Genomic DNA, 26,562 nt, shown 5'->3' with positions numbered 1-26,562 from the left:
TCCTGCCATCTCCCTTATTTGTAGGCACCTGGAGAGAGACTGTGGGCGACATCATTTATATGAAACACACACAGGAATTAAAAGCTCATGCTCTCTGACAGATATTTAAATGATTCCGTTTATACATTCTGTGTAATACATTTTTAACAGAAGGCTTTGTTTTTGCATCTGGTTAATTTCAGTGTCAGCGGGTTAGAGTTATTCTGTGCACGTGTGTAAATTAATTTGCATAATATATATTCTTAATTGTGTTGTTGTAAATGATTATGCTTTAATACAGCAAATACTGGAGTGTTAATATATATCTGAAAGATTAACAGATTCGACTGTGCTTCCAAAAATCACCGGAAAGTACTTCCAAAAACACAAAACAAACAAAAAAGGAAAATATGTATGACTATGTACTGTATTAGGAACCACTGCTGTAGACGGTATTCAACACAAACCAACCTAAATCACTTTGGCTCCCTGCAGCTGTTCTTGGAAACGTGGTGCTGTCTAGCACAGTGGTTCCCAAAGTGGGGTTCGGGGACCCCCACAGGTCTTGGAACCAAATGGAACCTTAATGGGTCTGTAACTCTGAGACCCATTATATAGACAGAGTATACATTGTGGTACGTATATATACGGACCTGGGATATGACGACACCTAGAGTCAAGGGACGTACGTATATACAGACATGGGAAAGAAAATTAAATGAAGGTCCTTGAAATTACACGGGTTGAGAATCACTGCTAGAGCCGTAAAAATCTGTCGATGGCATGTCTTTTCAAAATGGAGGTCCGCGGGCTAATTGGTGTCAATAGAGCACCGAAGTCCTGACGTAACTCGCTCATCCCGACGATTCCCCTGGTTCGCGGAAGTAATTTCTCTATGGAGAATAACATGGGGTGATCTTAATATCGTCTACTATAAGCGTTGTGGTCCAAAAATAAACAAGCTGTCTCGGCGTTATTGTCTGGGAGGCGTCTCTGTATCGTTTGCAACACTCATATAATGATACAGTCTGCTTCTAGCGAAAATGTAACTAATTCAGCAGCAGTAACATTAGCGTTTTCTCTCAGTCAGTTTATTCTTCATATCCATATGAGTGAAGCGGCCGGGGTGACATGTTTATTTTTCAAACACAGTTCTTATATGAGGCGATCTAAAATCGCCTCAATGGGGATTTCAATGCAACTAAACAAATACATGAACCTGGGGACTGACGCCCTCTACTGAAAGTGACGTCAGACTTCGGTGCTCTATTTGGGGGTCCTTGACATGAAAAGGTTTGGGAACCAGTGGTCTAGCAAACCGGCTCACGCTTCCACCATCTTTAAATGGATACGCCATTAATGGAGATGCGTACAGCCTTCAGATTGATAGACCAATAATGTATTATTTATCCTGGGGGGGGATTCAGTCGTTAATGACGGTTAATATTTGAAAGATAATGCATATTGTACAATTTAAGCTGTCAATCAGTTATGAATGGATATACCGACCGAATATTTAAGTGCACACGAGGCTGATTTGTGTTAGAAACATATGCACTGACATGCTGAGGAGGAGCTGCAACGCATTCATCCTCTTAGGAATGTATACAGTATGACATACATTGTACTCACTGTTTCGTTTTACACTAACGGAAATGAGGATTACTGACCTTTAAGAGACATTTCTTCGTCTCCTCACATCACCATAAATCCCTGTGTGATTAAGCTTGACTAAGGTTGTAAGTACTGTCATAATAAAAGAACAACAATACAATGATTGACAAGACTTTGTTTATTCCCGGACCCTGAGTGGTAAATTACAATGATGAAAAAAAGTGCTTAACGAGTGTAACCACTGTAACCCGAATAGCCAGGACTGTTAATAAAATATGAAGCCATAATTTGTGGTGATGGTAGGGCAGGCAACAACGTTGTCCCTGACTGATCAGCCCGACTGATATTCTGTTCATGTAATTTGATTTTTTGTTAGTGTGTAATTTATACCACGTAAAACTAAGATTAATCTTGCATGGTGCAACCAACCAAAGACACAGCTTTAACTACCACTGCACTCCCCACCCCACCCTTTTTTATGGTTTCTTTGATTGCTTTTGCCATTGGTTCCTAGTTCAGGGCAAGAAAAACAAAGTATTTTTTTGTATCCAGTTCCCGAACCAAATTTTATGGTTCTGAACCAATTATTTTCAGTGGACGTAGTCCGAACAGGTACTAAATTTGGATTAGCGGTTAAAAGAGGGCAATGGCAATGTTGGTTAAAGAGTAACTCTTTCTTTGATTTCGGAGCACTCTATGACAAAATTGACATAGTAAAGTCTCCTTACTACGAATTCAACCAACCCCAGTTCATGCATGGTCAAAATTAACTAATTTCCTACCAGGCTTTAATAGTTGGATGTTTACAGTTTTTAAACTGTCTGTTTTAAACTTGAGATAGGGCAATCACCTCAGAGACATCTTACACATTCATCACCTATCAAAAACCAGGGAAACGACCCCCCCTGAGGAAAGGATTAGGTGATATATTTTACAGATTCTCAGTTGTCACTGTCAGCCCCACTCCCCTCTGAGAGTAATCTATGTTGCTCTGATGCTCTCTATTGTTTTAAATTCATATCTCATTCATACTGTGGGGTGAGTCATGAGTGGATATATTGACAGGACTTCTCTCATGTCTGTTTTGATTAGCAGGATAGCCTGTTTATCATGCTGTATGAATTCTATCGCAGTGCATGTAAGAAGACATAATTTACATACTGTATCGCTCTGTGTTCCAGCTTTCTCGTTTCTAATTGTTGCCGCGGCACAAGGGAAATGATAGTAATTTGAATTTAAAAGGCAACATTATTCCAATATACAATAGAAGTGCTGTAGATTTGTTTTAGTCTGAGGACTGAGCACGAACATAGGGTGTCGATAATAAATTATTCATGGGAGTTTCAAGACTGGCTATGGGGTTGCATTCGCCTGCAGATGAGCCTGTGTGTTCGTGTGCAGTATGTGTGGCTAGTGGAGATTGTTTTTTAATACAGACAAAACCAGCACTCTTAGACATTAAAAATAAATATGTTCTAAAAGTCAAAATGATTTAGAAGTTTAAACAAAATAGTGCCGCTTGCTGTCTAATGAGAAACACAGTTTATTTTAAATCCCTCGAGGTCGATGATAGAAAAATAAAATATATCTACAGTTACTGTAGTTATTAGAGTATTTATAATGGACACTGTATATTTAGAGGCAGTGTTATTTTGATGGGTTTACCATTGCCCTTTGGAAAATAAAGCTCTTAGAAGCCAGTGGCTGTTTTCAAAAGACAAGAATACTTGCTATGGCCAAGAGACTCAATCATCTCTTTACTTGGTACCAATTATACGAAAGGGTCTAGTGAATGACCCTGTCTGGCACATGTCCAGGCAGATTAGTCATTATGTAAGACGCCTACTGTATTTAAATAGTTTGTTTTAGAAAATTCAAAAGGGTGAAGGTGAACTGTATTTATATGATCTCATAATGTCGTTTTTATTCTAGGATCATGGTATTACATCTGTGGTTACAGGCTGACAGCTAGGGTTTTGTTGATTTGTCTCTAAAGAAGAACATGAATGTTCTTGCATTCTTTAGTTTGGTTTTGAATAATGGCTATGGAAATGGGAAACAGGAGATAAAAGCAATGGTGGAGATTATATAACATTGTTTTTATTATATAAATTCATCTTCGTTCTTGTGTCCTATACAGTACTTTACATTCAAAGGAACAGCTCAGATACTGTATACACAGTATGACGGGGCACACACCTCACCAGTGCTGGCACTACTCTCTAGATTGGGGGTGTCTATTTAAAAGCAATATCTTAACCCAGAGACCAGATTCTATAAAATGTCTTCTAAATTATGACATTTTTCTGAAAAAGCCATGTTTCTATGTCAGTGGTGCTCAACTGACATAAAAATATATGTAATTGGCTGCCAACTACCATCTGAAAATATGTTGTTTCACGGATCCCCTCAGAAGCAAAGATTTGTGTAAAAACGTTTGCTCTGAAAGAATATAATATATTAAAAGATTTGCAACACATTTTCACGATTTTTCAAAAATAGCAGATCTACAAGCTCGTAGCGTTTTTTGAGAACATATAGAAACAGGGTTTTCAGAAAACTGATTTAGAAGGCATTTGTAGAATCGACCCATTGCAAGATGCTGTACTGTCATCAACCCTAAGCCTTTCCAGCCCGTCAAAGTGAGCAGGGGTGTGGTGGGTTTGGGGAGTGAGGCCAAGTAGTAGGCTGACCAGTTTGTTTTGGGAAGTCTGGAGCCTTGTTTTAATGGCCTTTGAGGTGCTGTGGTACCAAGAGGTGTATGCATAGTCGACAGCCCTTACTAGAGTGTCACTTGTTTAAGAGTTTAAGTTCCTAGGTTGTTTTGTTTAGGGTGCTTTCACACACAAAGTTTGCTTAGAAGGTCCGGATCAGGGACCAAATGTTTACATTTCTAAACACACTCACACACACACACACACATACAAACACACATAAATAGTGAAGGCCTTAAATACACACACACACACACACACACACACACACACACACACACACACACACACACACACACACACTCACACACACACACACAGAGACACACACACACATACGTACACACACACACACACACACACACACACACACACACACACACACACACACACACACACACACACACACACATTGGACATTCCAATGTTCTAAATCAGCACAGAGTTACTGAGAAATGTAATCCTACTACTAGCATTGGAACATCATAGCCACGATTCAATGCCAACGTTTGACAAAAGCAGTCTTCCTCAGGGTTATAACAAGCCTCCAGTCGACATTTCTCAGTGACTGAATGGCAGTTTTCTACTATTTGACAATAACCCTGATGAACCACAAATATACAGTAGAAAAGCAAACTATTCCTTTCATAGTCGTGGACTTTATTCTGTTGCCATGTAGTATACAATCCCTAGTATAAAAGATTTCTGAGTGGATTCTTCATCAGGTTCATGAAACTGCGTCCCCTGTGGTGCCTTTCTTTCATCTTTCATCATATATACCCTCAGACTTATAGCCCGAGGGGCTTTTTCTTTTCTTAATACCCAAAGGGAATGTCTATGCTGTGCGTGAAACCTTTTTTTATCACGTCTTGTAGTTTCTGTCATCATTGCTGAACACGTAGCCCAGAATGTGGGTTCATTGTGAGTTCAAATAGTCTAGAGAATGTAGAGATGGCTATCGTGTGTTCCTGGGGACTTCTTTGGATGGTTTACTTAGTGATGGCATAAAATACACAAAGACCACATGACAGACCATAAAACCAATCATGAGCGCCATACGTTCTGCACGACTCAATAAGGCGGAGAACTGCACAAATGAAACAATTCAGAGAGGGAGAAATGTTTAGAAGAGCATCGGCTATATTTGTCTCATCCATCACTTCAAGCTATAAACCAGGCCAACCCCTTGTGTTCCATTCCAAAATATGGTTTCAGTCATCGCCTTGGAGAAAGTGCCCACTCTTGCAAACATAGAGGAGCGAGGAAGAAAATGCATATGTTTACCAGTCTGAGCGTTTTCCTCGACTTGAATGTCTTGGACCTTTGCCATGACAAAAGGCCCCACTACACATCTCCATATGTTGCCATCCTTCCAGAAGGTCTGAAGTAGAAGAACGCAAACACTGAAGAACTCAATGTGGTCTAAAATAAATGACTACTCGAGTCCACTTTGTGTTCTTGTCCTTCTTTGCTTTGTTTTGACGTGCTGTCGCCTCAGGATGAAATGCAGCTTATCTTCTGAATACAACGTGGTAGAGATGGGGGATTGTATATAGCGTAAACAGCTATGAAAGCCACTAATCTGTGTTGATGTCTAAGGGGGATTATACTTGGAGGAAAGGAATAAAAAAGTGGGTCCAAGCTGCTCAATTTCTGTAATCAAAGAGAAGCTGCCAGGGACAGTGTTCGTGACCTTGGTCTGACCGTTTCTAATGACCCTGTTGCTCTTTTCTAAAGCATCTGCACGTGTGGTGGCAAGGACAAAAAAGAGAAAGAAAACCCTCAACCCTCAACCCTCCCACCCATACTGCTCAGTGACACCGCATACTATAGAATGAAATAGTAATAATAATTTGAAAAATGGAAAACATCTGAAAAGAAAATGGCGTACAGTCAACCATATCAGTGGTATCCTGTCTATTAATTGTTTCTACTCAAGTAATGGACAAGGGGCAGCCAAACCTTATCAAATTGTCTCTCCCTGTTCCTCAGGAAATACCTTATTCTCTCAAGATGAAGCGTACTAGTTTGTGTGGTGGCATTCAAAGTCACACACAAAAATGGAAGGCATATCAGGTTTTGTCGCATGTACTGTAGTGTTTGCATAAAGCATAATCATTAGATGTCACTTGATGTGTTTGCGACTGCATTTTTCCGCCGTTTAGCTGATTCCATCCCAAACAGCCAAGTCAGCAATAGTTTATTGTCATCTTTAATATGCAATCATCATCATCTCTGCGGTGACAATCCACATGAATCATTCATAGGCCAAGGATGCGTGCACGCGTGTTTGTGCATGCACACTTTAGACAATTTGCGTATTTGCATGCACCATGGGAGTTTATAAGCGCTTGAGAACAGTGAGACCCCTTCAGCAATGCACTTTAAATCCTCAACGCCCACAATCACGCCTATATTTACAGTATGTTGTTTGCATTCATTCCCCATCTATCTGTTTCTTGGCTTTTTAATCTTCATTGAGCCTCCCTTTGTGTCGTTTGGGAACAAATGGATAAAGAAAACATGTCATCAGCTGTGCGGTGATGAAGACTATGGGGATTTCTGTGATAAATGAATGTGTGGATTAATTGAAGCCATGATATTAGTGTGTGTGTGTATGTGTGTGTGTGTGTGTGTGTGTGTGTGTGTGTGTGTGTGTGTGTGTGTGTGTGTGTGTGTGTGTGTGTGTGTGTGTGTGTGTGTGCGCGTGCGTGTGCACTTCCACAATAATGTATGGACTGGCTATGTACTGCATATACTGTGTGTACAGTAGGCCATGTCTTCATCCGATGGTTTCAAGTTTTGGTGGTTCATTTGATAAATTAGAAGTAGGGATGCACAATATTATCTGTAGCATAATCGGAATCGGCCATATTATCGTTAATTACAATGCCATATCGGTATCGGAACGCTCTCAAAATAACCCTGATTATTTAATCGGTTTTCACCAGCAACAAATAAATACAAATTAAAAATGTAAAAACTCATCAATGAGTTCAATATAAATCAAACGTTTCTAGTACCTCTAGTCTAGAACAAAAGCCAAATCAAATATGATGTAAAATCTTAAGTAAAATCATTTTTCTACATTTAATTTGTGTACTGATCTCATTCAGTTGTGAAAACAGACTATAGGCTATTGATTTATTTGATTGATTGATTGATTGATTGAATACTACCCATTTTGACCTGAGATCAGATTCTAAAAATCCTGACAGTTTTCTGAAAAAGCTATGTTTCTATGTCAGTCGTTCTTCGATTTTTGAAAAATAGCAGACCTACAAGCTCTACAAGCTATGAGCTTGTAGATCTGGTAGATTGTGGTCCTCTGTATAATATCGGAATCGGTCAGAATCGGTATCGGTAGATATGACCCTGCAAATAATCGGACATCGGATATCGGTCATAATTTCATATCGTGCACCCCTAATTAGAATAATATCAGAGTTCATTCTATTATGTTGTTTTTAAAGGTTTTCATATAGACTAGCAATTTGCAAACATCAGAGGCAGCGTGTGACATTTTATGGAAATAAATAACTGCTTATTGGGATTAATTTGTTTCTATCAGCACTGGGGACATCAAATGAGTGATGCATACAGACTACAGAGGATAAATAATTGTACTTAAAACAAAGTCTTAAGCAAATTTTACCTCGACGCAGCATATTTAACCAACTATTGTCAGCGTTCACACAAACACATTACAGTGGAACCTAAGCTGATAATTGCTCCAGTATCTTCATGAAGCAGCCACACTAAAGCATTCAGCAGTCATTTGTTTTGAATATCGAAACAAAAAACCTTGCATCTCCATATTATTTGAGCCCCCCCCCCCCCCCCCAACAAATAGGAATGCCCGGTTGAAAGTGGTTTGAACTCCCTGTGTGTTTTATAAGCATTTAACTGATGAAATGTATTAACAAGAGCTTGTTACTGAATGGTAACTATTTAGGATCACCGGTTATTTTGTCCCTTTCCTGAAAAGTAACAATTCTGGAAATGTAAGGTTTCTTCCCGACAGGGATGAGGTGTTTTGATCATCATTGGACCATAGGGGGTCGTGTCAAGCTCTAGCAGTGATTCGGAAACATATTAATTTCATGGACCCCTAGTTTCACACACATTATGCTACGGACCCCAGATTTAATAGCATTTAAATTTCTGGTACCCCAATTTATATTGTAAAATCACTGTTAATTTAACTCTGAGAATTTAACTCTGAGAGTGTTTCATTTGTCCACTCCCATAAGGGTCCATGTGGTTCCTAACTCTTTCTAATTGAGCTAGGTACACTCTGGAACTGCCTCAAGTACCCCTAGGGGTCCCCGGACCCCACTTTGCGGAACCACTGTGCTAAAGACCATGATGTTCCACCATCTTGTATTTCAGTACTTTCGGGTGGAAAACTGGAAACCTCTTATGCCCAAAAGCGCTTCAATAATAGGAGAGATCACACCAATATGGAATAAGCTAATGTTTATTATTTTGGCAGCAATTTAGCAAGCAAAATGGCGAACGTTTATAGCAGAAGATTTTGGCGATTAGACTTCGATTGCATTTATCAAATAAGATTAGCTTTTAATAGGGAGAACCCCCCATTGGAGCATTGGAGTCTAGACGCTGGTGGTGGCAGCTGAGCAGATGAACCTCCTTCCTTCTCAACACTAGATGACAAGGTGGTGTTGGGGGTGGAGGTGGGTTGCTTGTTGCAAACTGAAAAGAGAATGGCTAAGTGTCAGAGGCAGTGATATTTAAAGACGCAGTCTAATCACCCGATTGGCTGCTGCAAAGTGCTTGGATTTGTGAACAGATTTTGACAGTGTGAGAACAGAAATGGCGAGCTATGATAGGCCGAATGAAAGCGTTGGTTAAGATCTTCCTTATTGAACCTTCGCTAAAAGCTACATTACATGGAAATTGAAAAAAATAAACCTGTGTTCCAATGGCTTCAATGTATTCTTTTTTAAACATGTTTATTGATTTTTCTTTACAACATAGCAGACAATTGTTCAAGTCGCTCCGGTCCGAGTCCACGTCGAGTCCCAAGTCATTTGGTCCCAAGTCCAAGTCGAGTCCCAAGTCAATCCAACCCTCAGGTCCGAGTCCCAAGTCGAGTCCCAAGTCATTTGGTTCCAAGTCCAAGTCGAGTCCCAAGTCTTTCTGTTGTGGGCAAGTCAAGCCGAGTCACAAGTCGAGTCACAAGGTTGTGTCAAGTCTAGGCATGCCACGGTATGAGATTTTACAGTACGGTACGGTGCCGGTATTGATAACCTATACCTCGGTATTCCACTGTATTTATATTAAATAAAAATCAATAAAAAAAGATTGCCCCCCACCTATGTCTAGTGACTACCCCCACCTCCTTATAAGCCCTTCTTTGTTCTCCAACTTGCAGGCCTACATATCTTATTTTTTTATGATAATTTGAATTTTGTTATTTGTCATGTAACTTGTCATGATTATGAATTGATTACCCAGGACCGAATGGAAACAAGACAGCAAGGACTTTTTTCAGTGATCCCTTTGTGATGTGTTTGACTGTACCCTATACTGATTACATTTCTGCCAATAAATTATTCAATCAATGAATCAATAGATATTCCCCACTGTATTTCACTGTACTATGGCTCCCCCTAATGGCCGTTTTGTACCCTTTACGTTTTAGCAGATGTAGTGCAATCTGCACATGCTCACAACTGTCACTGTGTGCCTCCGTGTTGACAGTAGTTCACTCTTATAGTAAATATGTAAATATGGAATATACAATTGGATCTGGGTGTCTTTCAGCAACACTAACTCAAAGGTAGGAAGCAACTTTTCAATCTACTGCAGCTGTGTGGTGAAAATAAATGTTTTGCCTTATTCTGCGAGTGGAGTTGCTTTGCATATGCGCAGCATGCGCCGCCCACCGACGCTGTATTAAAATACCGTATGCTCGGAAACAAAACAAGTCACGAGTCATCTTGTCTCGAGTCGAGTCGAGTCGGGAGTCATTGGCTAGCAAGTCGGAGTCGAGTCTCAAGTCTCGTTTGTCTTTTACCTTCCAAGTCCGAGTCGCAAGTCGTCAAATATGCGACTCGAGTCAGACTCGAGTCGAGTCACTATGACTCGAGTCCAATTGTCTGCAACATAGTATTTTCAAAGCAATTATTCACATATATTTTTCCCCCACAACCACATGCATGGCAGCACAAATACTAAACAAAAAAAACACATTACATACAGTTAAACAAACAAATGCACAATGTCCCACAGTTCCCTACCCCCACCCCACAGCTGACTACTCTAATTAACCACTATACATCCAAAGCCTCTTCAATATCACCTCGCTTAATGAAGTCCAAGAACTTCTCCCATATCTTATAGAATACAGCAGGTTTCTTCCTAATTACATACGTTAGTTTCTCATGTGCCAAAAGCCAAATCGTAGGGGCATTGACATTCTTCCAACATAGCGCAATTGAGCGTCTGGCCTGTAACAGGCAACGGTCATTATTTTTGAGTGGTGCAACCACTCCTACACTCTAGGTCGTCCTCAGACGAGCCCTCCATCGTCGTTTCCAGTCATCCCGATTCTCCATACATCCGGCCAGTTCGTTGGTACTTTGCACTCCTGCATCGCTCTTGAGTACATCCACGTATGTTAGCGTGGGGCGTCCTCTGGCTGGCAGTTCTTGATGCCTTTGGCAGTGTCCTGCTAGTCTCATTCTCCTGGCTGCTATTTTCTGGCACACTCTTGGTAATCCCTCATACAGAGTCTTGTTAGTGACATGTACAGTCATGCTGATGTTAAGCACTGCACGCAGCATTCTGGTGTAGCACCCGTCAAGGGACTTCTGCAGGGTTGGCTTCAGGGTCCAGCATTCACTGCCGTATAGGAGAACACACTCCACTGTTGCGTAGAAGAAGCTGAGTTTGATTTGTCGGGGGAGATTGGAGTTCCATACACTGGTCATGCCATTCAGGGCCCTCCATGCAAGTGCCTTCCTCACTTTCAGATCTTTCTCGGTTGAGTTGACCCATGAGCCCAGGTACTTGAAGTCCTTGACTTCCTTCAGCACCGTGCCTCCTGTTGTTGTGAGAGGTGGATGTTCCGGTGAGATGTTGTAGGTGATAACCTCAGTTTTCTTGGCATTTAGCCTAAGGCCAACTTTGGTACACTCCAGCTCCACTCTGTTCAGGAGTTCCTGAGCTTGTTCCACGCTGTCAGAGAGCAGGCCGATGTCATCTGCATAGTCCAGATCTGTCAGGACTACCTTGGGATGTCGTCTTGACCTCCTTGGTGTTAGGGTGAAGCCAAGATCCTGCTCTCGTCCACTGATGGCTTTCCTGAGTGCATAGTCCAGGACTATGATGAAGAGGAAAGGGGCTAGGGTATCCCCCTGCATTACCCCTGCCCGGATATCAAACTCCTCGCTGTTACCATCTGGGGTCACCACCTTGGCCCTTTTTCTTGCATACATGGACTCTATTGCGCGGAGCAAGTTGGAGGGGACACCGTAGGCCTGAAGGATCTTCACCATTGTGCCTCTGTGAATCGAGTCAAACGCCTTTTTGAAGTCGATGAAGCAGAGTACAGCAGTCAAGTTATCCTTCTTCACCTCCTCAATCATTCTCCTCAGTGCCAAGATCTGTGCTACGGTAGTTCTCCTACAACCAGCTAGCAATGTCCGTGTGTATCATGTATCATGTATCATGAGCTCGGTTCACACAGGTGTGATTTTTTCTTTACTATTTAGTGTACAATTTAATGGATAAATACTGAGTATACATAATTTAGAACAAAGAGGAACCTGATGTAATCTGAGAGACATAATGGACCACAGACCTACAGAATGTTTTAATCTCCTCACATTCCCATAAGCAATGGAATAGTGTACCTTTATGTTCACTACATTTATAACATGAATCAGGAATGTTTGGATCGAATTTATTTACTTTCTCCGGGGTTATATAAGTTCTCATTATCCAATTATACTGAATTAGTCCTAATCTAGTATTGATAGTTTGTGTTTGTTTCAATGTAGTTATTAATTAGTCCCAATTTATGCTCTTGATAATTATTGTAATTGTTTCAATAGCAAAAAAAGGAAAACATTAAAAACAACAATACAGATTGATATTCTTTTAATTAATAAAATGCATCACCATAACTGCTACGGTATGCAGTGTGTTGCATTCTCATCTTCCCCACTCATGCCATTTAAACCTGAAATCTTGCAGCTGTCTAATCTGTTCGCAGCAGATTTTTAAACCATCAGTCAAAGACATATGGCCCTTATAGCAAAACGACATGCCAATGTTTCCTCAAGGTCATGGAGATTTATTCCACACCACCATTGAGCTTGTAGATTGCCTATTTTGTTTGCTATTCTTGTGGGCGGCGGTGGCTCAGGGGTAGAGTGGCTGGATGGTAACCACAAGGTTGCCTGTTCGAACCCGGGGTCCCCCGTGCTTTCCGATGCCATCGGTGTATGAATGTGTGCGTGAATGGGTGAATTTAATGCACAATCTATGTAAAGCGCCTTGGATAAAGGCGCTATATAAATGCACCATTTACCATTTGTGTTCCATGGTTGTACAAAAAAGGTAGGGTACCGTATTCATTTAGGGGGGAAAAAACAGACCTACACGGTTTATGTCTATGACAATTTGTTTAATTTAATTTAAAAAATCATTGAGGACGTTTTTTGTTTTTTGTGTGCCAGAACAAGAGACAGGCAAAATGAGAAAAGATAGATTATGCGTTGCACAGCTGGTAAACATAATGAATGAGGCCTGCAGTGGGCGGCAGAGAACATCACTATAAAGTTTAATGGGTCCCAACAGAGGGACCAGACCTGTCGGTCACTTTCTCCCTCCCTCCCGTGCAGAGAAATACAAACTACTAACACCACTGTGTACTCAGCCCATTGACCTCCCTGACACACACCCTGACACACACACACACACACACACACTCACACTCACACTCACACACACTACACACAGAGCCCAGGCTAAAGTCGGCTGCGAGCGCCACTCGTCAAGTCTCAAAGCACATCCTTTTCTCACCTCGCCTCTTGAGGCAATCTAATAAAAACAAACTACTTTGTAGCACTGGGGGACAGAGGGAGGGTTAGGAGAGATAGATAGATAGATAGATAGATAGATAGATAGATAGATAGATAGATAGATAGATAGATAGATAGAGGAGGGGTACGAGGTAGAGAGGACGGTATAGGCATGAGAGAGAGAGAGGGGGGGATGGGGGGATTCTTTCACACATCTAGGAGGGCACTCAGGACATGTTTGCTCCTTATAAGTGAAACCAAATGGAGAATTGGCTGCTCAGGGAGCGTTTCCCCTCAGACTATAATGTGAACTGTGAAAGACGTTCACCCAGGTCCCCACAGGAGGATGCCATTGCCAGCTCCTTTTCTTCTTAGACTAACTCCAGGCAAAGTTCCTTGAGGGGGTCGTCTGTGAGTGATCACTCAAATCCGTTCTGAATGCTGGAGGGAGACTGCAGTAACGGCGTCTGGCTGCGCCACAAGGATATTTTGTCTCAAAGCCATGTATTTTATTTTTTATTTTTTATTTCAATCGGCGCCAGTCCTTCCGTCCAACCGGCGGACAATTAATTTATTCTGATATGAATCAGCCGATGGATTGCTGAGAGGGTACACCGCTGTGTGTGCACACCAAATCTCTTTTATTACCGAGCCGGTGCGGGACCAAATACACGCGCCTTCGACAGCAGCTGCTGCCGTCCCTGTCACCGGAAAACATGAATTGCTTCCCCCCCCCCCCTTTTTTTCTCCTCTTCTTCTTTTTCCTGTGTCAGTCTGTGTGGACGGTCAGCAGACTGAAAGGACTCAACCCACTTATTGTCATCGGTGGCAGCGGTGGGCTCAGCTGGCGATTATAGTGATTACAGTTTGTGCTTACATGGAGCTCTGGTGCTTTGTGCCACATCGCCCCACGTCAGCTGGCAGTCTGAGCTGTAATCTGCCAGTTATAACAAACAGGAGGAAAAGGGCAATGATGATGCAGGCGAGACTGGGGTGTGCGTGGGGAACAACAAAGATGGTCATATTTCACAATTATCAGCAACTCATGGTTGCGATTGTCTGACTTCTCTCTCCTTCAGTACAAATCTGATTGGATACAATTTGTAACCTGACTTGAACATTTCTTTTCTGTTTATACTAAAAAGGAAACACCTTTTACGTTACTGTATAAAGACTATAGCAACTGAGTTGACTGGAATTAATTGAATTGACTTTATACTACGCAAGTACTGAGCAACATAGCATTGATTCTAAAGGTTGCAAAAAGTTACACGTCTATAATTATTGCAGATACATTTTAAATAACTGTCTCTGAGAAAGGAGTTTATCACCAGTTTAATGTTTTATTATCATTTTTCATTTCCCCACTGATTTACAGCTGCCAGCAAACCAGATAAATAACTATATTTTTTGCTGGCACAGGCTCCTGATTGCCCTCTGTCACTTTGCGCCCACGGCACAGTGTCCTAGACACGTGGGCCAATTATTAATTAACATATTTGAATCATCCATTCCTTGCTAAGCCATTTCCCTCTACCCTAAGTTCAAAGGCCTCCGTTGGAGCCAAGTGCTTGATGAAATCTTGATTACGTCCTACTTGGTAATTGCAAAGTATTAGTGGCACATGGTGTGTGCTATTGATTCCCTCCTACTCTGCAATTGATTAGCAATTAATTCATTTAACAATAATATTTTTTTCTCAGTTTTTATTTCCATCTTTTATCCCTGCCTTCAGCATCACATGCTAAAGGGAAGCTGATATGTGGCTGCTGTATCCACTGAGCAAAATGCACAGTGATGCTATAAATGGATTTTGAATATGGGTCAAGATAGATGTTAAGGCTGGGATTAAGAGTGCACACCCCACCCATGCTGATGTTTAATCCCTCCAAGAGGGAGTTATTACCAACTGGGATTTCAAATCCCCCATGAGACCCTATACTCAAACTCATCCAGCACAATACAAAAAAGATTGATATTTGGCATCTGAAAAGATTTTATGCCATTTTTGATCATATTCATTTAAAAATAGACTACTATTAGAGTACTGAGTGACCTGTATGAAGCAAGAGAGAGGTATGTGTGAATAATCACAAGCAATCAGTTATGCATCCATAACTCACAGATGGACTGTGCCTGACATGTTATGCCGTAAACAAGTGTGTTCCTGTGTGTTTGTGTGCAGGCTCACGTCAACATATACGTAAACAAGTGTGTTCCTGTGTGCTCGTCGTGTGCAGGCTCACGTCAACATATACGGGCGACGTGTGCAGGCTCACGTCAACATATAAGGGCGACTCGGCCACCTCTCACCAGTTACATCCCTTCGATTGACCTCACTTTCTAATTCCATCTGACACTCCATCTTAACTCCAGTTGTCGCCCAAGCGATTACAAAGCCCCCGACCCCTAAATGGAATAAACCAGAGAGGGCAGTGAAAGGAAAGGGGATCTCGAGATAAGGAGGGGGAGCCGCTATAATTGTTTCCCAGCTTCATAGGATCGACCCCTTATTTATTTGACTGGCATTTTACCGCTGAGGAATTAACTCTTCATAGGATGGGACAGGCCCTCGGACAGGTTTGCTGACCGGCGTTCTCACCCCGTAATCTGGGTGAGTGAATGGTGTGCGGGAGGGGGGGGGGGGGGGGGGGCTGGGGCGGAGGGGGGGGGTACGGGAGGTCGTGAACCCATAAAACCGGGATGGGAGCCGCGCGTCAGACCAGATCTCATTAAGGAAGCCAGCTCGAGATGAGATGGGCCCTTTTCGCTTGTCTCTCACTGGGGCGATTGATTAGCTGGCAGCCAATCAATGTTAATTAAGGTGTAGGGAACCCTTTAATTGTGGCTTATGAATCATTGTGTCAGACCCCGCCTTGACCTTCCAAGACCTACACTGTGAATAGCCTTGCTGTAGAATAAATACGTTTTATATATGGCCAGATAATGGCAGAGCATTAATGGCTTTGGATTTGCTGGAAGCCGGTGCATATTATAGTCTGTACCTGGTTAACAATAGGCCTCATCAAGGCCCTATCCACAATGTGTCTGGGGCTGTAAGCTGAACAACGCCATCCCAACAACCATCCCATTCGGTGCAGCTGTGGCTCAGGAGGTAGAGCAGGTCGTCCAATGATCCCTGGGTCGGCGGTTCGAATCCCGGCTCCTCCTGTCCACATGTCGAAGTGTCCTTGGGCAAGACACTGAACCCTACATTGCCTCCAATGAGTTGGTCGGTGTGAGCTTGCCACCATTGGTGTGTGAATGTGGGAAGTGAGGACGCTGGCGTCGACTGTTCGCCGCTTCACCTCCCAATGTATGAATGAATGAACCATTGTAAAGCGCCTTGAGCACTTGGAAAAGCGCTATAAAATGCAATTCATTATTATTATTATTATTATTATTCTGCTTTACCTTATGCATGCCATATGATGAGCTCAAGGAGATCAATACCTGTCAAAAATGTTCCGTTAATGTTGTGAGGTATAAGTGCTGCCGTTATGGCCGCGAGAGGCGCATCATGAATGCGAAGTGGGCCTTTGATTGATGACTGCCAAAGGTAAAATGGCAGACGGGGACACTGCCGGAGCCATAATTGTGTTTTTAATGAAGACCCCCATTTCACATCCAGAGCTGATTTTGCACTCGGTTGACTGTGTCTGCCCCCCCCCCCACCCAACCAACCATCCGTTACGCTGTAATGGCCGGCCCAGAAATGCTGCACGCCGTCCAAGCCGTCGCCGTCGTCTGTGTGGCCGTGGCGTCCAACTCGTCTTCCTTGGCCTGACGGAGGATCTTTACTGATGACAGCTCGGCAATCACTGTTTACTGAACCTGAAAATGTGTGGACTTTATAATCTCTGCCAGCGAAGGCAATCCTTTCGACTTCATTAAGCAGCCGCTAAACGGTTGGCTGATGTGCCGTGGCATGGCGCTTCTGTGGGCTGGGATTGTGTTTTGGGTGCGATCTTGTATGGTTTAATTTGACCTCTCACCTCTGTCTTTCAGATGTAACAACCGCACGCAGTGTGCCGTGGTGGCCGGACCGGATGTCTTTCCTGACCCGTGCCCCGGAACTTACAAGTACCTGGAAGTCCAGTATGAATGTGTGCCCTATAGTACGTATGCTTTTAATTCTCTCGCATTCTTATTATTATAGAGCTTCTCTGAATGTCATGTTTTTTTTCTAATTATGCTTAACATGACCATTTCTTTAACAGAACATGTTATAGAAACATTATACCACAGGTCGTTTCGAGGAAGCAATCTGATTGGTTGAAACAGTCTTCTAGCCGTGGATCAAACCAGCACTGTTCACCACCTGATAAAAACAAAGAATTCAGCTGCTCTGTTTTCCCAGAGCGCTAGCAAACTCGGTGGCTAGGCTAGCTAGTTTCTTGGGACATTTGTGGTCGTAGTGACTACATATGTCATTAAAAGCGATTTTCTTAGTTTTAAGGGTAACTGTTGTATAATTGCAATATTACAACGTGATTATTGCCACTTCAGTGTTGCTTGCGGAACTCGACTTCGTCTCATTCCTTACCGCATCACTGTCGTGGCAATAATCACGTTAAACCACATCCTCTCATGTAATATTGCTTAATTCTCTCCCTTTTGGAGAATGATGCCACTTCGTTGTAGCATTGTTGTGTTCTGAGGCAGCGGCGCGTCTACGAACAATGTCTCGTCTGTAATTAATGATAGTGCATTGTATGACATCACAACATCCTTTTTCAGCTCTATCCGGAAAGAATGGTCGCTGGAAGACACTCCAGTCTGATCATTAGCTTATTTTTTTGTATTCTTCTCCTTTATTTTCCCCCATTATGTGTCTAGAGTTTAGACGTAGTGTAAAGCTGGCCTTCCATGTTTGCTTTGTTTGATTGGATGTTAATGCTTCCTTTATCTCTCTTCAGCCTGTGCGCTGAAAATGATAACAGTATTCTGCCTTACAGTATTGTGCTTTTTTTCGTCATAAGTAATATCTTCAATTGGTTTTCGGGTGTGCACAGTGTTCAGGATTTATTATGTGGATTTAATATATGTAGTAAAATTACACTTTTATTGAGCTTCGCCACAGGATGAGTCCACTGTTATCCACAGCAGTCACAGTTTTCTACAGTTACACAAGTCATTATACCTGTAAAAGCCTTTTTTTTAATATATCTTAAATTGTTTATACCTCACCACTCACCAGTAATAGTAGCTTAGCTCTACTATGAGGCACTTGGCGTTGACATTCTGTTGAGCTCATACAAGTCAAAACACTGTCAACTATTAAACATTATGAGCTTGCATGGAGAACCCATTTAAAATTAAACAGATTTGTTGTGCTCAGTTGGACACTACTTACGGCTTAGCCGAGGTCTCGCTAAACGAGGGCTTCTTGTTAATCACTTAAGCCCTAAGGTTCCTTTCTTTTCATAACCTCAGCTCTCTAATATTATACTTGGTCACCACACAAAGTATCTTTTTTGCCTGAATGTCCACGCCAGAATAGGGACACTAGGGTTCATGTTGATGACCTCTCTTCCAGGCCAAGGCTTCATCCATTAGGAATGGATTACATTCGCATCTTCGATGTATTTACAAACTCTCAACTTCCACAGAAAGTGGAAGTAAGGAAGTATAGGCAAATATAATCATCGCTTTACAACTAATAAATACCTGAAGGACATTTCAGTCAGTGCTGGTATTCACTCTGATTGTAAGCACATTTCTAGACAGTGCATTTGGAAATTAAATTGCTAGAAGATGCTGAAGTTGTGCTACCATTCACTTACTGTAAGTAAGTCACATTTATTTCTAGTGGACATACAGTACCAATTGAACATTGGTAAATTCAATTTAAATTGAATATCACTTCTTTGTTTTTGTTCAGCTGAAATGTATTGACCTTGGACCAGCCAACAAATTACTGCATCATGAATCCATTTTGCGTGGTAATGAATGACCTTTTGAAACACACCACAGAGCATGAGTCACGTACAGTATACTGGTGTTTGTTCTCTACAAAATATCACAGACGCTGAAAGGTCAATGTTAAGTGATATAAAATTGCTGATATTTAGTATTTGGGTTTCGTGGGAGCAGCTTACTGGTGCTCATTCCACTATAGCACTAACTTACTTTTATTTATTCGTCATTATGCGAATATCCCCCAATTTTCACATCTCACATTTGGACAATGAGCACCTATTATGCTGTAGAGACAAATCACTTATAGTGACTAAGTACCCAAAGGGGTATAAACAATAAGAACAGATATACAATTAGTGTAATATCACAAAGGCTTCACTCACACCTGCACAACAGATTGTTGTGTAGCTGATGCATGAGACTTGTTGACTGATGCAAGCTCGCAATTCCTTTCCAATGGGAGTCACATGGTTTGACACAACATTTTTGTTGTATGAGGGGGAGGGGGGCAGTCGAAACACAGCCGAAAGCCGTACAACAAAAATGTTGTGTCAAACCATGTGACTTTCCCTTGACACTTACCCTTTGTTTACATCTACCATGCAACATTGTTGTATGCTAGATGTATAGGTGTGAGTGAGGCCTTATATGGCATTGGCTGACCAATTGAAACACTTTTAAACCCATTTTTAATGGGTTTAAATTCTTAGTTAATTCTTTGCTTGCAATTACTGCACTTTTGCTCTATTTTCTAGGTTATGTTTAGTCTTTGCACATGATCTGCACTTTTATGCTGATATTTGTCCACAATGTGTGGATTCAGTAGAGCGGCGTTACTATCGGTTACACTCCCGTTGTTTCTATTTTGCTCTCTGAGAGCCTGCAGTGTATTGCGAGAGGCAGTGCAGAGGCGTTCAAATTGGCAGTGTACGTGACTGCACAGGCGAGCCATCTTGCCTGGATGTCCTATGAATTCAGACACTTTCCAAATGAAGCAATCAGATCAGACCCTCCTCGATGGGAGCGAGATGCATTCACAGCTCTTAGTATTTCGTCCCTGCTCCGGTGGAAACCTGTCTGGAAACGTATTATTATTATTAGTAGTAGTAGGCTAGTATTATTATTATTAGTAGTAGTATTAGTAGCAGTAGTAGTAGTAGTAGTATTACATTTTAATTGTATTATTTATTATTAATTTAGGAGTAGAAATATCTAGATAAATAAGGTTTCTGAGCGACTATAACGATTTGTTGGTGCATTGCACGCATGTGAACCAGTAAGACGCCTGAGGGTTAGAAGCGACCTCGCTATAAAGGGCGCATCCGCCTCGTTGAGGGCAGACCGCTGGCGCTTTGGCATGGGGGGGGTCAGATCAACATGGAATTAATTCTCTACTGGCCATATAAGGAGCATGTCTTGAGTGTACAGTGTTATGACCTGGCTCTTAGGCCATAGCAAATAGGAGGAAGACACACGGCTGTTTAAAAGTGTACACAATGATATATTTAAATAATTTAATATAACATAAATTAACTTAAATATGCATCAAACAATACTAAAGTAGGGTGTGTTAATCAGTATGATCAGTAGTGTAAGTTAGTGGTTGTGTGGTAAATGTAATGTGGGGTGTTGCTGGCTGCAAACAAATGCTGCTGCTCTCATGGACACACCCAGCCTTTTATAGTGGACCTTGGGGACACTGGCCAGGTGCTCCCAATGCACCTGATTGGCAACACAGCAGAACCTGTGGGAAGCAAAGACATAGGCCTAAACCACAGGAGACTACACATTACACATTACACAACCACACAGGCCCTAGTAGGCCAACTACAGGGGCTGTGACAACAGGGTTGATGAGGTCAAATCAACATATGGAACAGGTCAGCTCCATACAGTATGGAGATCTAAGGGTGGTATAGGGCCCAGGTAGGGCCGCGCCTTAAGTTTTGGGCCTGTTGAGAACTCTAGTTTTCGCTGCACTAACAACTTTGGGGCAGGCCCGTCTAGAGTTTGAATGGACAGGTGGGCCTGTTGAGAACTTTATAGTTTTCGCCGGCTGCCGGGCGCAGCTGCACTAATAACTTTGGGGCAGGCCCGTCTAGAGTTTGAAATTTGACTTACAGGTATACTGTAAGTCAAAGGGGAGACATAGAAGAGGAAGGATGGATGGGGAAGGATCAACATATGGAATGTCAGAACAGGTTCTGAAATGTATCCATATATGGAGATCTAAGGGTTTGAGGTCAGATGTAGAGTTGCTGGCCAATAGTGATGACTGATGACATCAGGGATCTCCATATATGGGCTTAACTGCGACAGCAGTCTCAGAGACAGGGTCTCCACATCTCCATCCCTGATGATGTTTGGGTGTCAGGATAGGAAATGCCTCGTTCTAAGGTGACTGCTAAACTCAGAGTTATATTGAGAGAGCGGGGGGTTATACTGGTTCCAGACATGGCAATTCAGCGCCGTTTGGCACCGCCGCCCACTTTCCGAGTCAGGATTTGAGGGTATAATAAGGGAAGCAGCCACCCATGACACTTGTCCTCCAGCAGTGAAGTCAGGAAAACGTATATTGACAGTTGACACAGCGACTTTGTGTCACCAGTCAACATGTGCAGCGGACTTGGCAAGAGCCCATCCATCGATTTGATCGTGATATCACCATGACAACCAGCCAGCAACCAATAAAGCCGTGATCATGGTCTAGTGTCCACTGACTCGGTCATAGCGGAGCACATTCAGACGGCCGTCCCCTCGGGCTATGTGATCTAAACTCTACACTCTGCGGGAGATGGGAGATCCAAAGGTCACGGCAGTGATTGGTGAGTGAGTGTCGGGTCGTTTAGACATTCGGAGTGCTTGAATGGTCACCATTTGAAGATTCAGAGCGCAGCAGAGCGCTTACTAGCCACTCCATTCTGAGTGCAAAGTCGGGTTGTCTGAGCGTCTGAACAGCGGTGACAAACGATGACTGAGAAAGAAATGTGATGGTTGTTTGTTGTTGTTGCTTTTTCACATATTGGCCACTTGTTTTGCTAGTCATATTATTTGTCATCATGCATATTATATGCTGCTATATATCTTTGTAATTCATATATATATTGATGTAATTCACATTTTAATACTATTCATAATGTATGTAATGTTTTCATATATGTCGAGGCGCACTTTCACAATGTAATGATTTCACATTGTGCATGCATGATTTCCCCCACTTTAAAAAATGATACTACACCCCTTTATCCCATTTTGGGCGGGAACCCCTTTTGTTAGCATTATGATATGCTTTAGCTGTTGAAAAATAGCAGATCTAGCTTGTAGGTCTGCTATTTTTGAAAAATCGAAGAACAACTGACATAGAAACATAGCTTTTTCAGAAAACTGTCAGGATGTAGAAGACATTTTTAGAATCTGATCTCAGGTCAAAATGGGTTAAAAACCCCTGTGTACGTGTGTGCACGCACACATGTACACCCATCCTCTTCTCCACCCTCTCTGTCCTGTTCCCCGTCCCCCCTTCCTGCAGTGGACGTTTTCATCTGTATTCTGCCCTAGGAGCTGATTCTTCTCTGTCAGGATAAGTTACAGCCCTCCCTTCCATCTCCTCATCAGACAGCAGAATTGCACCATCAGATCCGCCTGTAATAGCATCAGAGAGAGAGAGAGAGAGCGAGTGTGTGTGTGTGTGTGTGTGTGTGTGTGTGTGTGTGGGGGGTGCTAAATCGATGGACACGTCACCATGGAGGAGATATTGATTTTATTAATTTTGCAATTTGATCCGCTCCATCAGTCGCAAAAAAAAAAAAAACAGGTTTATGACAGTGTTATGCTTGGCTGATTGTTGGGTAATGCCAGCCATCAGGGTTTCATTCAAGCTGCCGCACTTGAGTAATCATTACATGCGAACTGTGGGGGGTCTTTTGTATGTGGAAGCATTGGCGGGCTGAATGAATAATAAGGCTTCACTGAGCTTAGATAGATATTATTTTACACATGCAGCACTTCAGAGCGCCCAGACTTGAACCAATAGCTAAATCAGATGTGAACGTGCTTAGCCTCTGGGCCCATTATAAGGTGCATCTGGAGAGCCACCATCGTCTCATGTCACAGTGCTCAGTGTTGTTTTTGGCAGCACATTTTGCTTTTAGTTTTAGTCATAGTCTCTTGAATAGTTTTAATTACTTGCGCAAGCAGAGCGCGCAAGTAATGTGGTCGGCCTGGTCCATTTGTCGTGACAGCAAAAAAAACGTTCCGCCATTTCAGGACCCCCCCAGAAAAACATCAAATCTGTGCCCGTATTGCTGGACCAATGATGACGAAATGACCATATCTCTTACGTCATCATTTAGAGCTGGTCATACACGTATTTCTTATGTCATCATTTAGAGCTAGTCATACACTCTAATAGCTCATAGCTCTAAATGATAACGTAAGAAATATGGTCATTTCGTCATCATTGGTCCAGCAATACGGGCACAGATTTGATGTTTTTCTGGGGGGGTCCTGAAATGGCGGAACGGTTTTTTTGCTGTCACGGTTTTTGGACCAGGCCGATCACAGAATACCGCTAATCAACTTACAACTACACACTTTATACAGTATAGAGTATAGAGTATATAGATATATACTGTGTATGACTAGCTCTAAATGATGACGTAAGAAATACGTGTATGACCAGCTCTAAATGATGACGTAAGAGATATGGTCATTTCGTCATCATTGGTCCAGCAATACGGGCACAGATTTGATGTTTTTCTGGGGGGGTCCTGGAATGGCGGAACGGTTTTTTTGCTGTCACGGTTTTTGGACCAGGCCGATCACAGAATACCGCTAATCAACTTACAACTACACACTTTATACAGTATAGAGTATAGAGTATATAGATATACGTATATAGTATATGCGTATATACGTATATAGATATTGTATAACTGCTCTCAGTAATGACGTATGTAATACAACATTATGATTCTGGAATGTATAAAAGTCACAACGTGTCAAAAATGTTACCATAATTAATAATATTAGTGTGGTTTGCAAAATTAAATATATATCTAAGTATATAATTATATATGCAATAACTAAGTTATAATATCGCAAGAAGCTCAGTCATTTAACACTCTCTGAGAAAGACGCAGACAGACTTGGCTATATCAACAATCCAGATCATTTGACACATCCACGGGGGAAGGCTAGAAAAGGTAGCTGGGGTGACTCTCAGCCAAAGACTCTCAGCTGCACAGTGAAAGAAGGAAGATATTGAAACCAGGACTCAGTTAGCTGGGGTGACTCTCAGCCAAAGACTCTCAGCTGCACAGTGAAAGAAGGAAGATATTGAAACCAGGACTCTCCGAGGAACTCTCAGCCAAAGACTCTCAGCTGCACAGTGAAAGAAGGAAGATATTGAAACCAGGACTCAGTTAGCTGGGGTGACTCTCAGCCAAAGACTCTCAGCTGCACAGTGAAAGAAGGAAGATATTGAAACCAGGACTCTCCGAGGAAGACGCAGACAGACTCGGGCATATCAACAATCCAGATCATTTGACACATCCACGGGGGAAGGCTAGAAAAGGTAGCTGGGGTGACTCTCAGCCAAAGACTCTCAGCTGCACAGTGAAAGAAGGAAGATATTGAAACCAGGACTCAGTTAGCTGGGGTGACTCTCAGCCAAAGACTCTCAGCTGCACAGTGAAAGAAGGAAGATATTGAAACCAGGACTCTCCGAGGAACTCTCAGCCAAAGACTCTCAGCTGCACAGTGAAAGAAGGAAGATATTGAAACCAGGACTCAGTTAGCTGGGGTGACTCTCAGCCAAAGACTCTCAGCTGCACAGTGAAAGAAGGAAGATATTGAAACCAGGACTCTCCGAGGAAGACGCAGACAGACTCGGGCATATCAACACTCCAGATCATTTGACAATTTCACACGGAAGCCTGTTGTAAACACAGATCTAGATCAATAGGACACCTCCACAACGAAACATACAGAAAAACAATGGAACTATCTACAGATATACCCCTTTCAGTTCAAGAGCAAAGAAAGGAAAGAAAAAAACGTTTGGAAGAAAATAAGCAGAAGAAAGAAGAAAGAAGAAAACTTAACAAACTAAAGAATACACGTAAGAAAGAAAAAGCCAGACAAAAAACCCCAGACAAAATCAAGAGAAATCACAGGAAAACAACAAAAGAAAGGAAAAAACATGACGAGGAAAAACGAAGTGAAAAACGAATGGAACAATATAAAAACGAAACCTATCAAGAAAAAAGAAAACGACTTTCAAAAAGACATGTTTCATATATTAAAAAGGATCTGCGGGGTAACAAGAAGATACAGAATGTTAAGGACAACAACAAACGAAGGACAAAACGTTGGGATATAATTAAAAAAGAAGTAAAGGATGTGCTAGAAAATCAAGCTGAACTGACAATTAAAGAAATGGAAGAAAAACGAAATGAAGAATTGAATATACATAAGACGAAAATCACGGAGAGGAGAAGGAGAAAACAAGAAGAGATCAACGGAAATAAATCACTGCGTTCTCAAAAAATGATTGAAAAATTCCAAAATGCAGTAAAAGAAGGACCTGTTTACGTCTGTACATGTTGCCACAGACTTCTATATCGACAGACTGTCTCAATATTTAATGAGATAAAATACGAGAGACAGCGAAATGCCTTCACGACTGACGACCTATGTCGCGACGTATATTTTTCCGTCGCAACGTATATTCGAGTACGTCCTGGCGTAAATATCAATTCGTCCCGGCAGAACGGACTCGTCGCGGCTATATCTACCCGTTTGCGACCTAGTAGTTTGACTATTCTTTTACGTCGCGACAGAACGGGACACGTCACGGCTATATCTACCCTTCTCGACGTAAAAGGTAATTCGTTGTGGCGTGTGTGGACTCGTCGCAACAGAACGGAACTCGTCGCGGCTATATCTACCCTTCTCGACGTAAAAGGTAATTCGTTGTGGCGTGTGTGGACTCGTCGCAACAGAACGTGACTCGTCGCGGCGTAATGGTTGACTTTGTTATATGCCCGGTGCGCGGTGCCCTGCGCGGTGCCCTGCGCTGCCCTACGCCCACCGCGTGCACCTTGCCGGTCCGCCCTGCGCCCTGTGGCCTGGCACGTGTGCACGTGTGCCAGGCCACCGCGTGCACCATGCCGGTCCGTGGAGCCCTTCGCCGTCCCCAGGCGACCCTGCGTTCCAGAGCTGTCACATGCCCACCGAAAATAGCAGATCTACCAGCTCCTCTCCTACATACGGGA

General features: G+C 42.3%; 1 protein-coding gene across 1 annotated transcript in view; it reads left to right on the top strand.

The window, feature by feature from the left end:
* LOC310875820 (adhesion G protein-coupled receptor L3) overlaps positions 1-26,562 on the top strand; it is a 233,471-nt gene that overhangs the window by 56,969 nt on the left and 149,940 nt on the right. Inside the window, exon 3 of the mRNA XM_083789211.1 lies at positions 17,372-17,481. Within this exon, the coding sequence (XP_083645337.1) occupies positions 17,372-17,481 (110 nt within the window). The remainder of the gene's footprint in view (positions 1-17,371; positions 17,482-26,562) is intronic.

Source organism: Protomyctophum parallelum, assembly GCF_964188405.1.
Source record: "Protomyctophum parallelum genome assembly, chromosome: 18".
NCBI classification, from domain to species: Eukaryota; Metazoa; Chordata; class Actinopteri; order Myctophiformes; family Myctophidae; genus Protomyctophum; species Protomyctophum parallelum.
The sequence above is the reverse complement of the archived record's forward strand: the minus strand, read 5'-3'. Positions and strand labels throughout refer to the sequence as shown.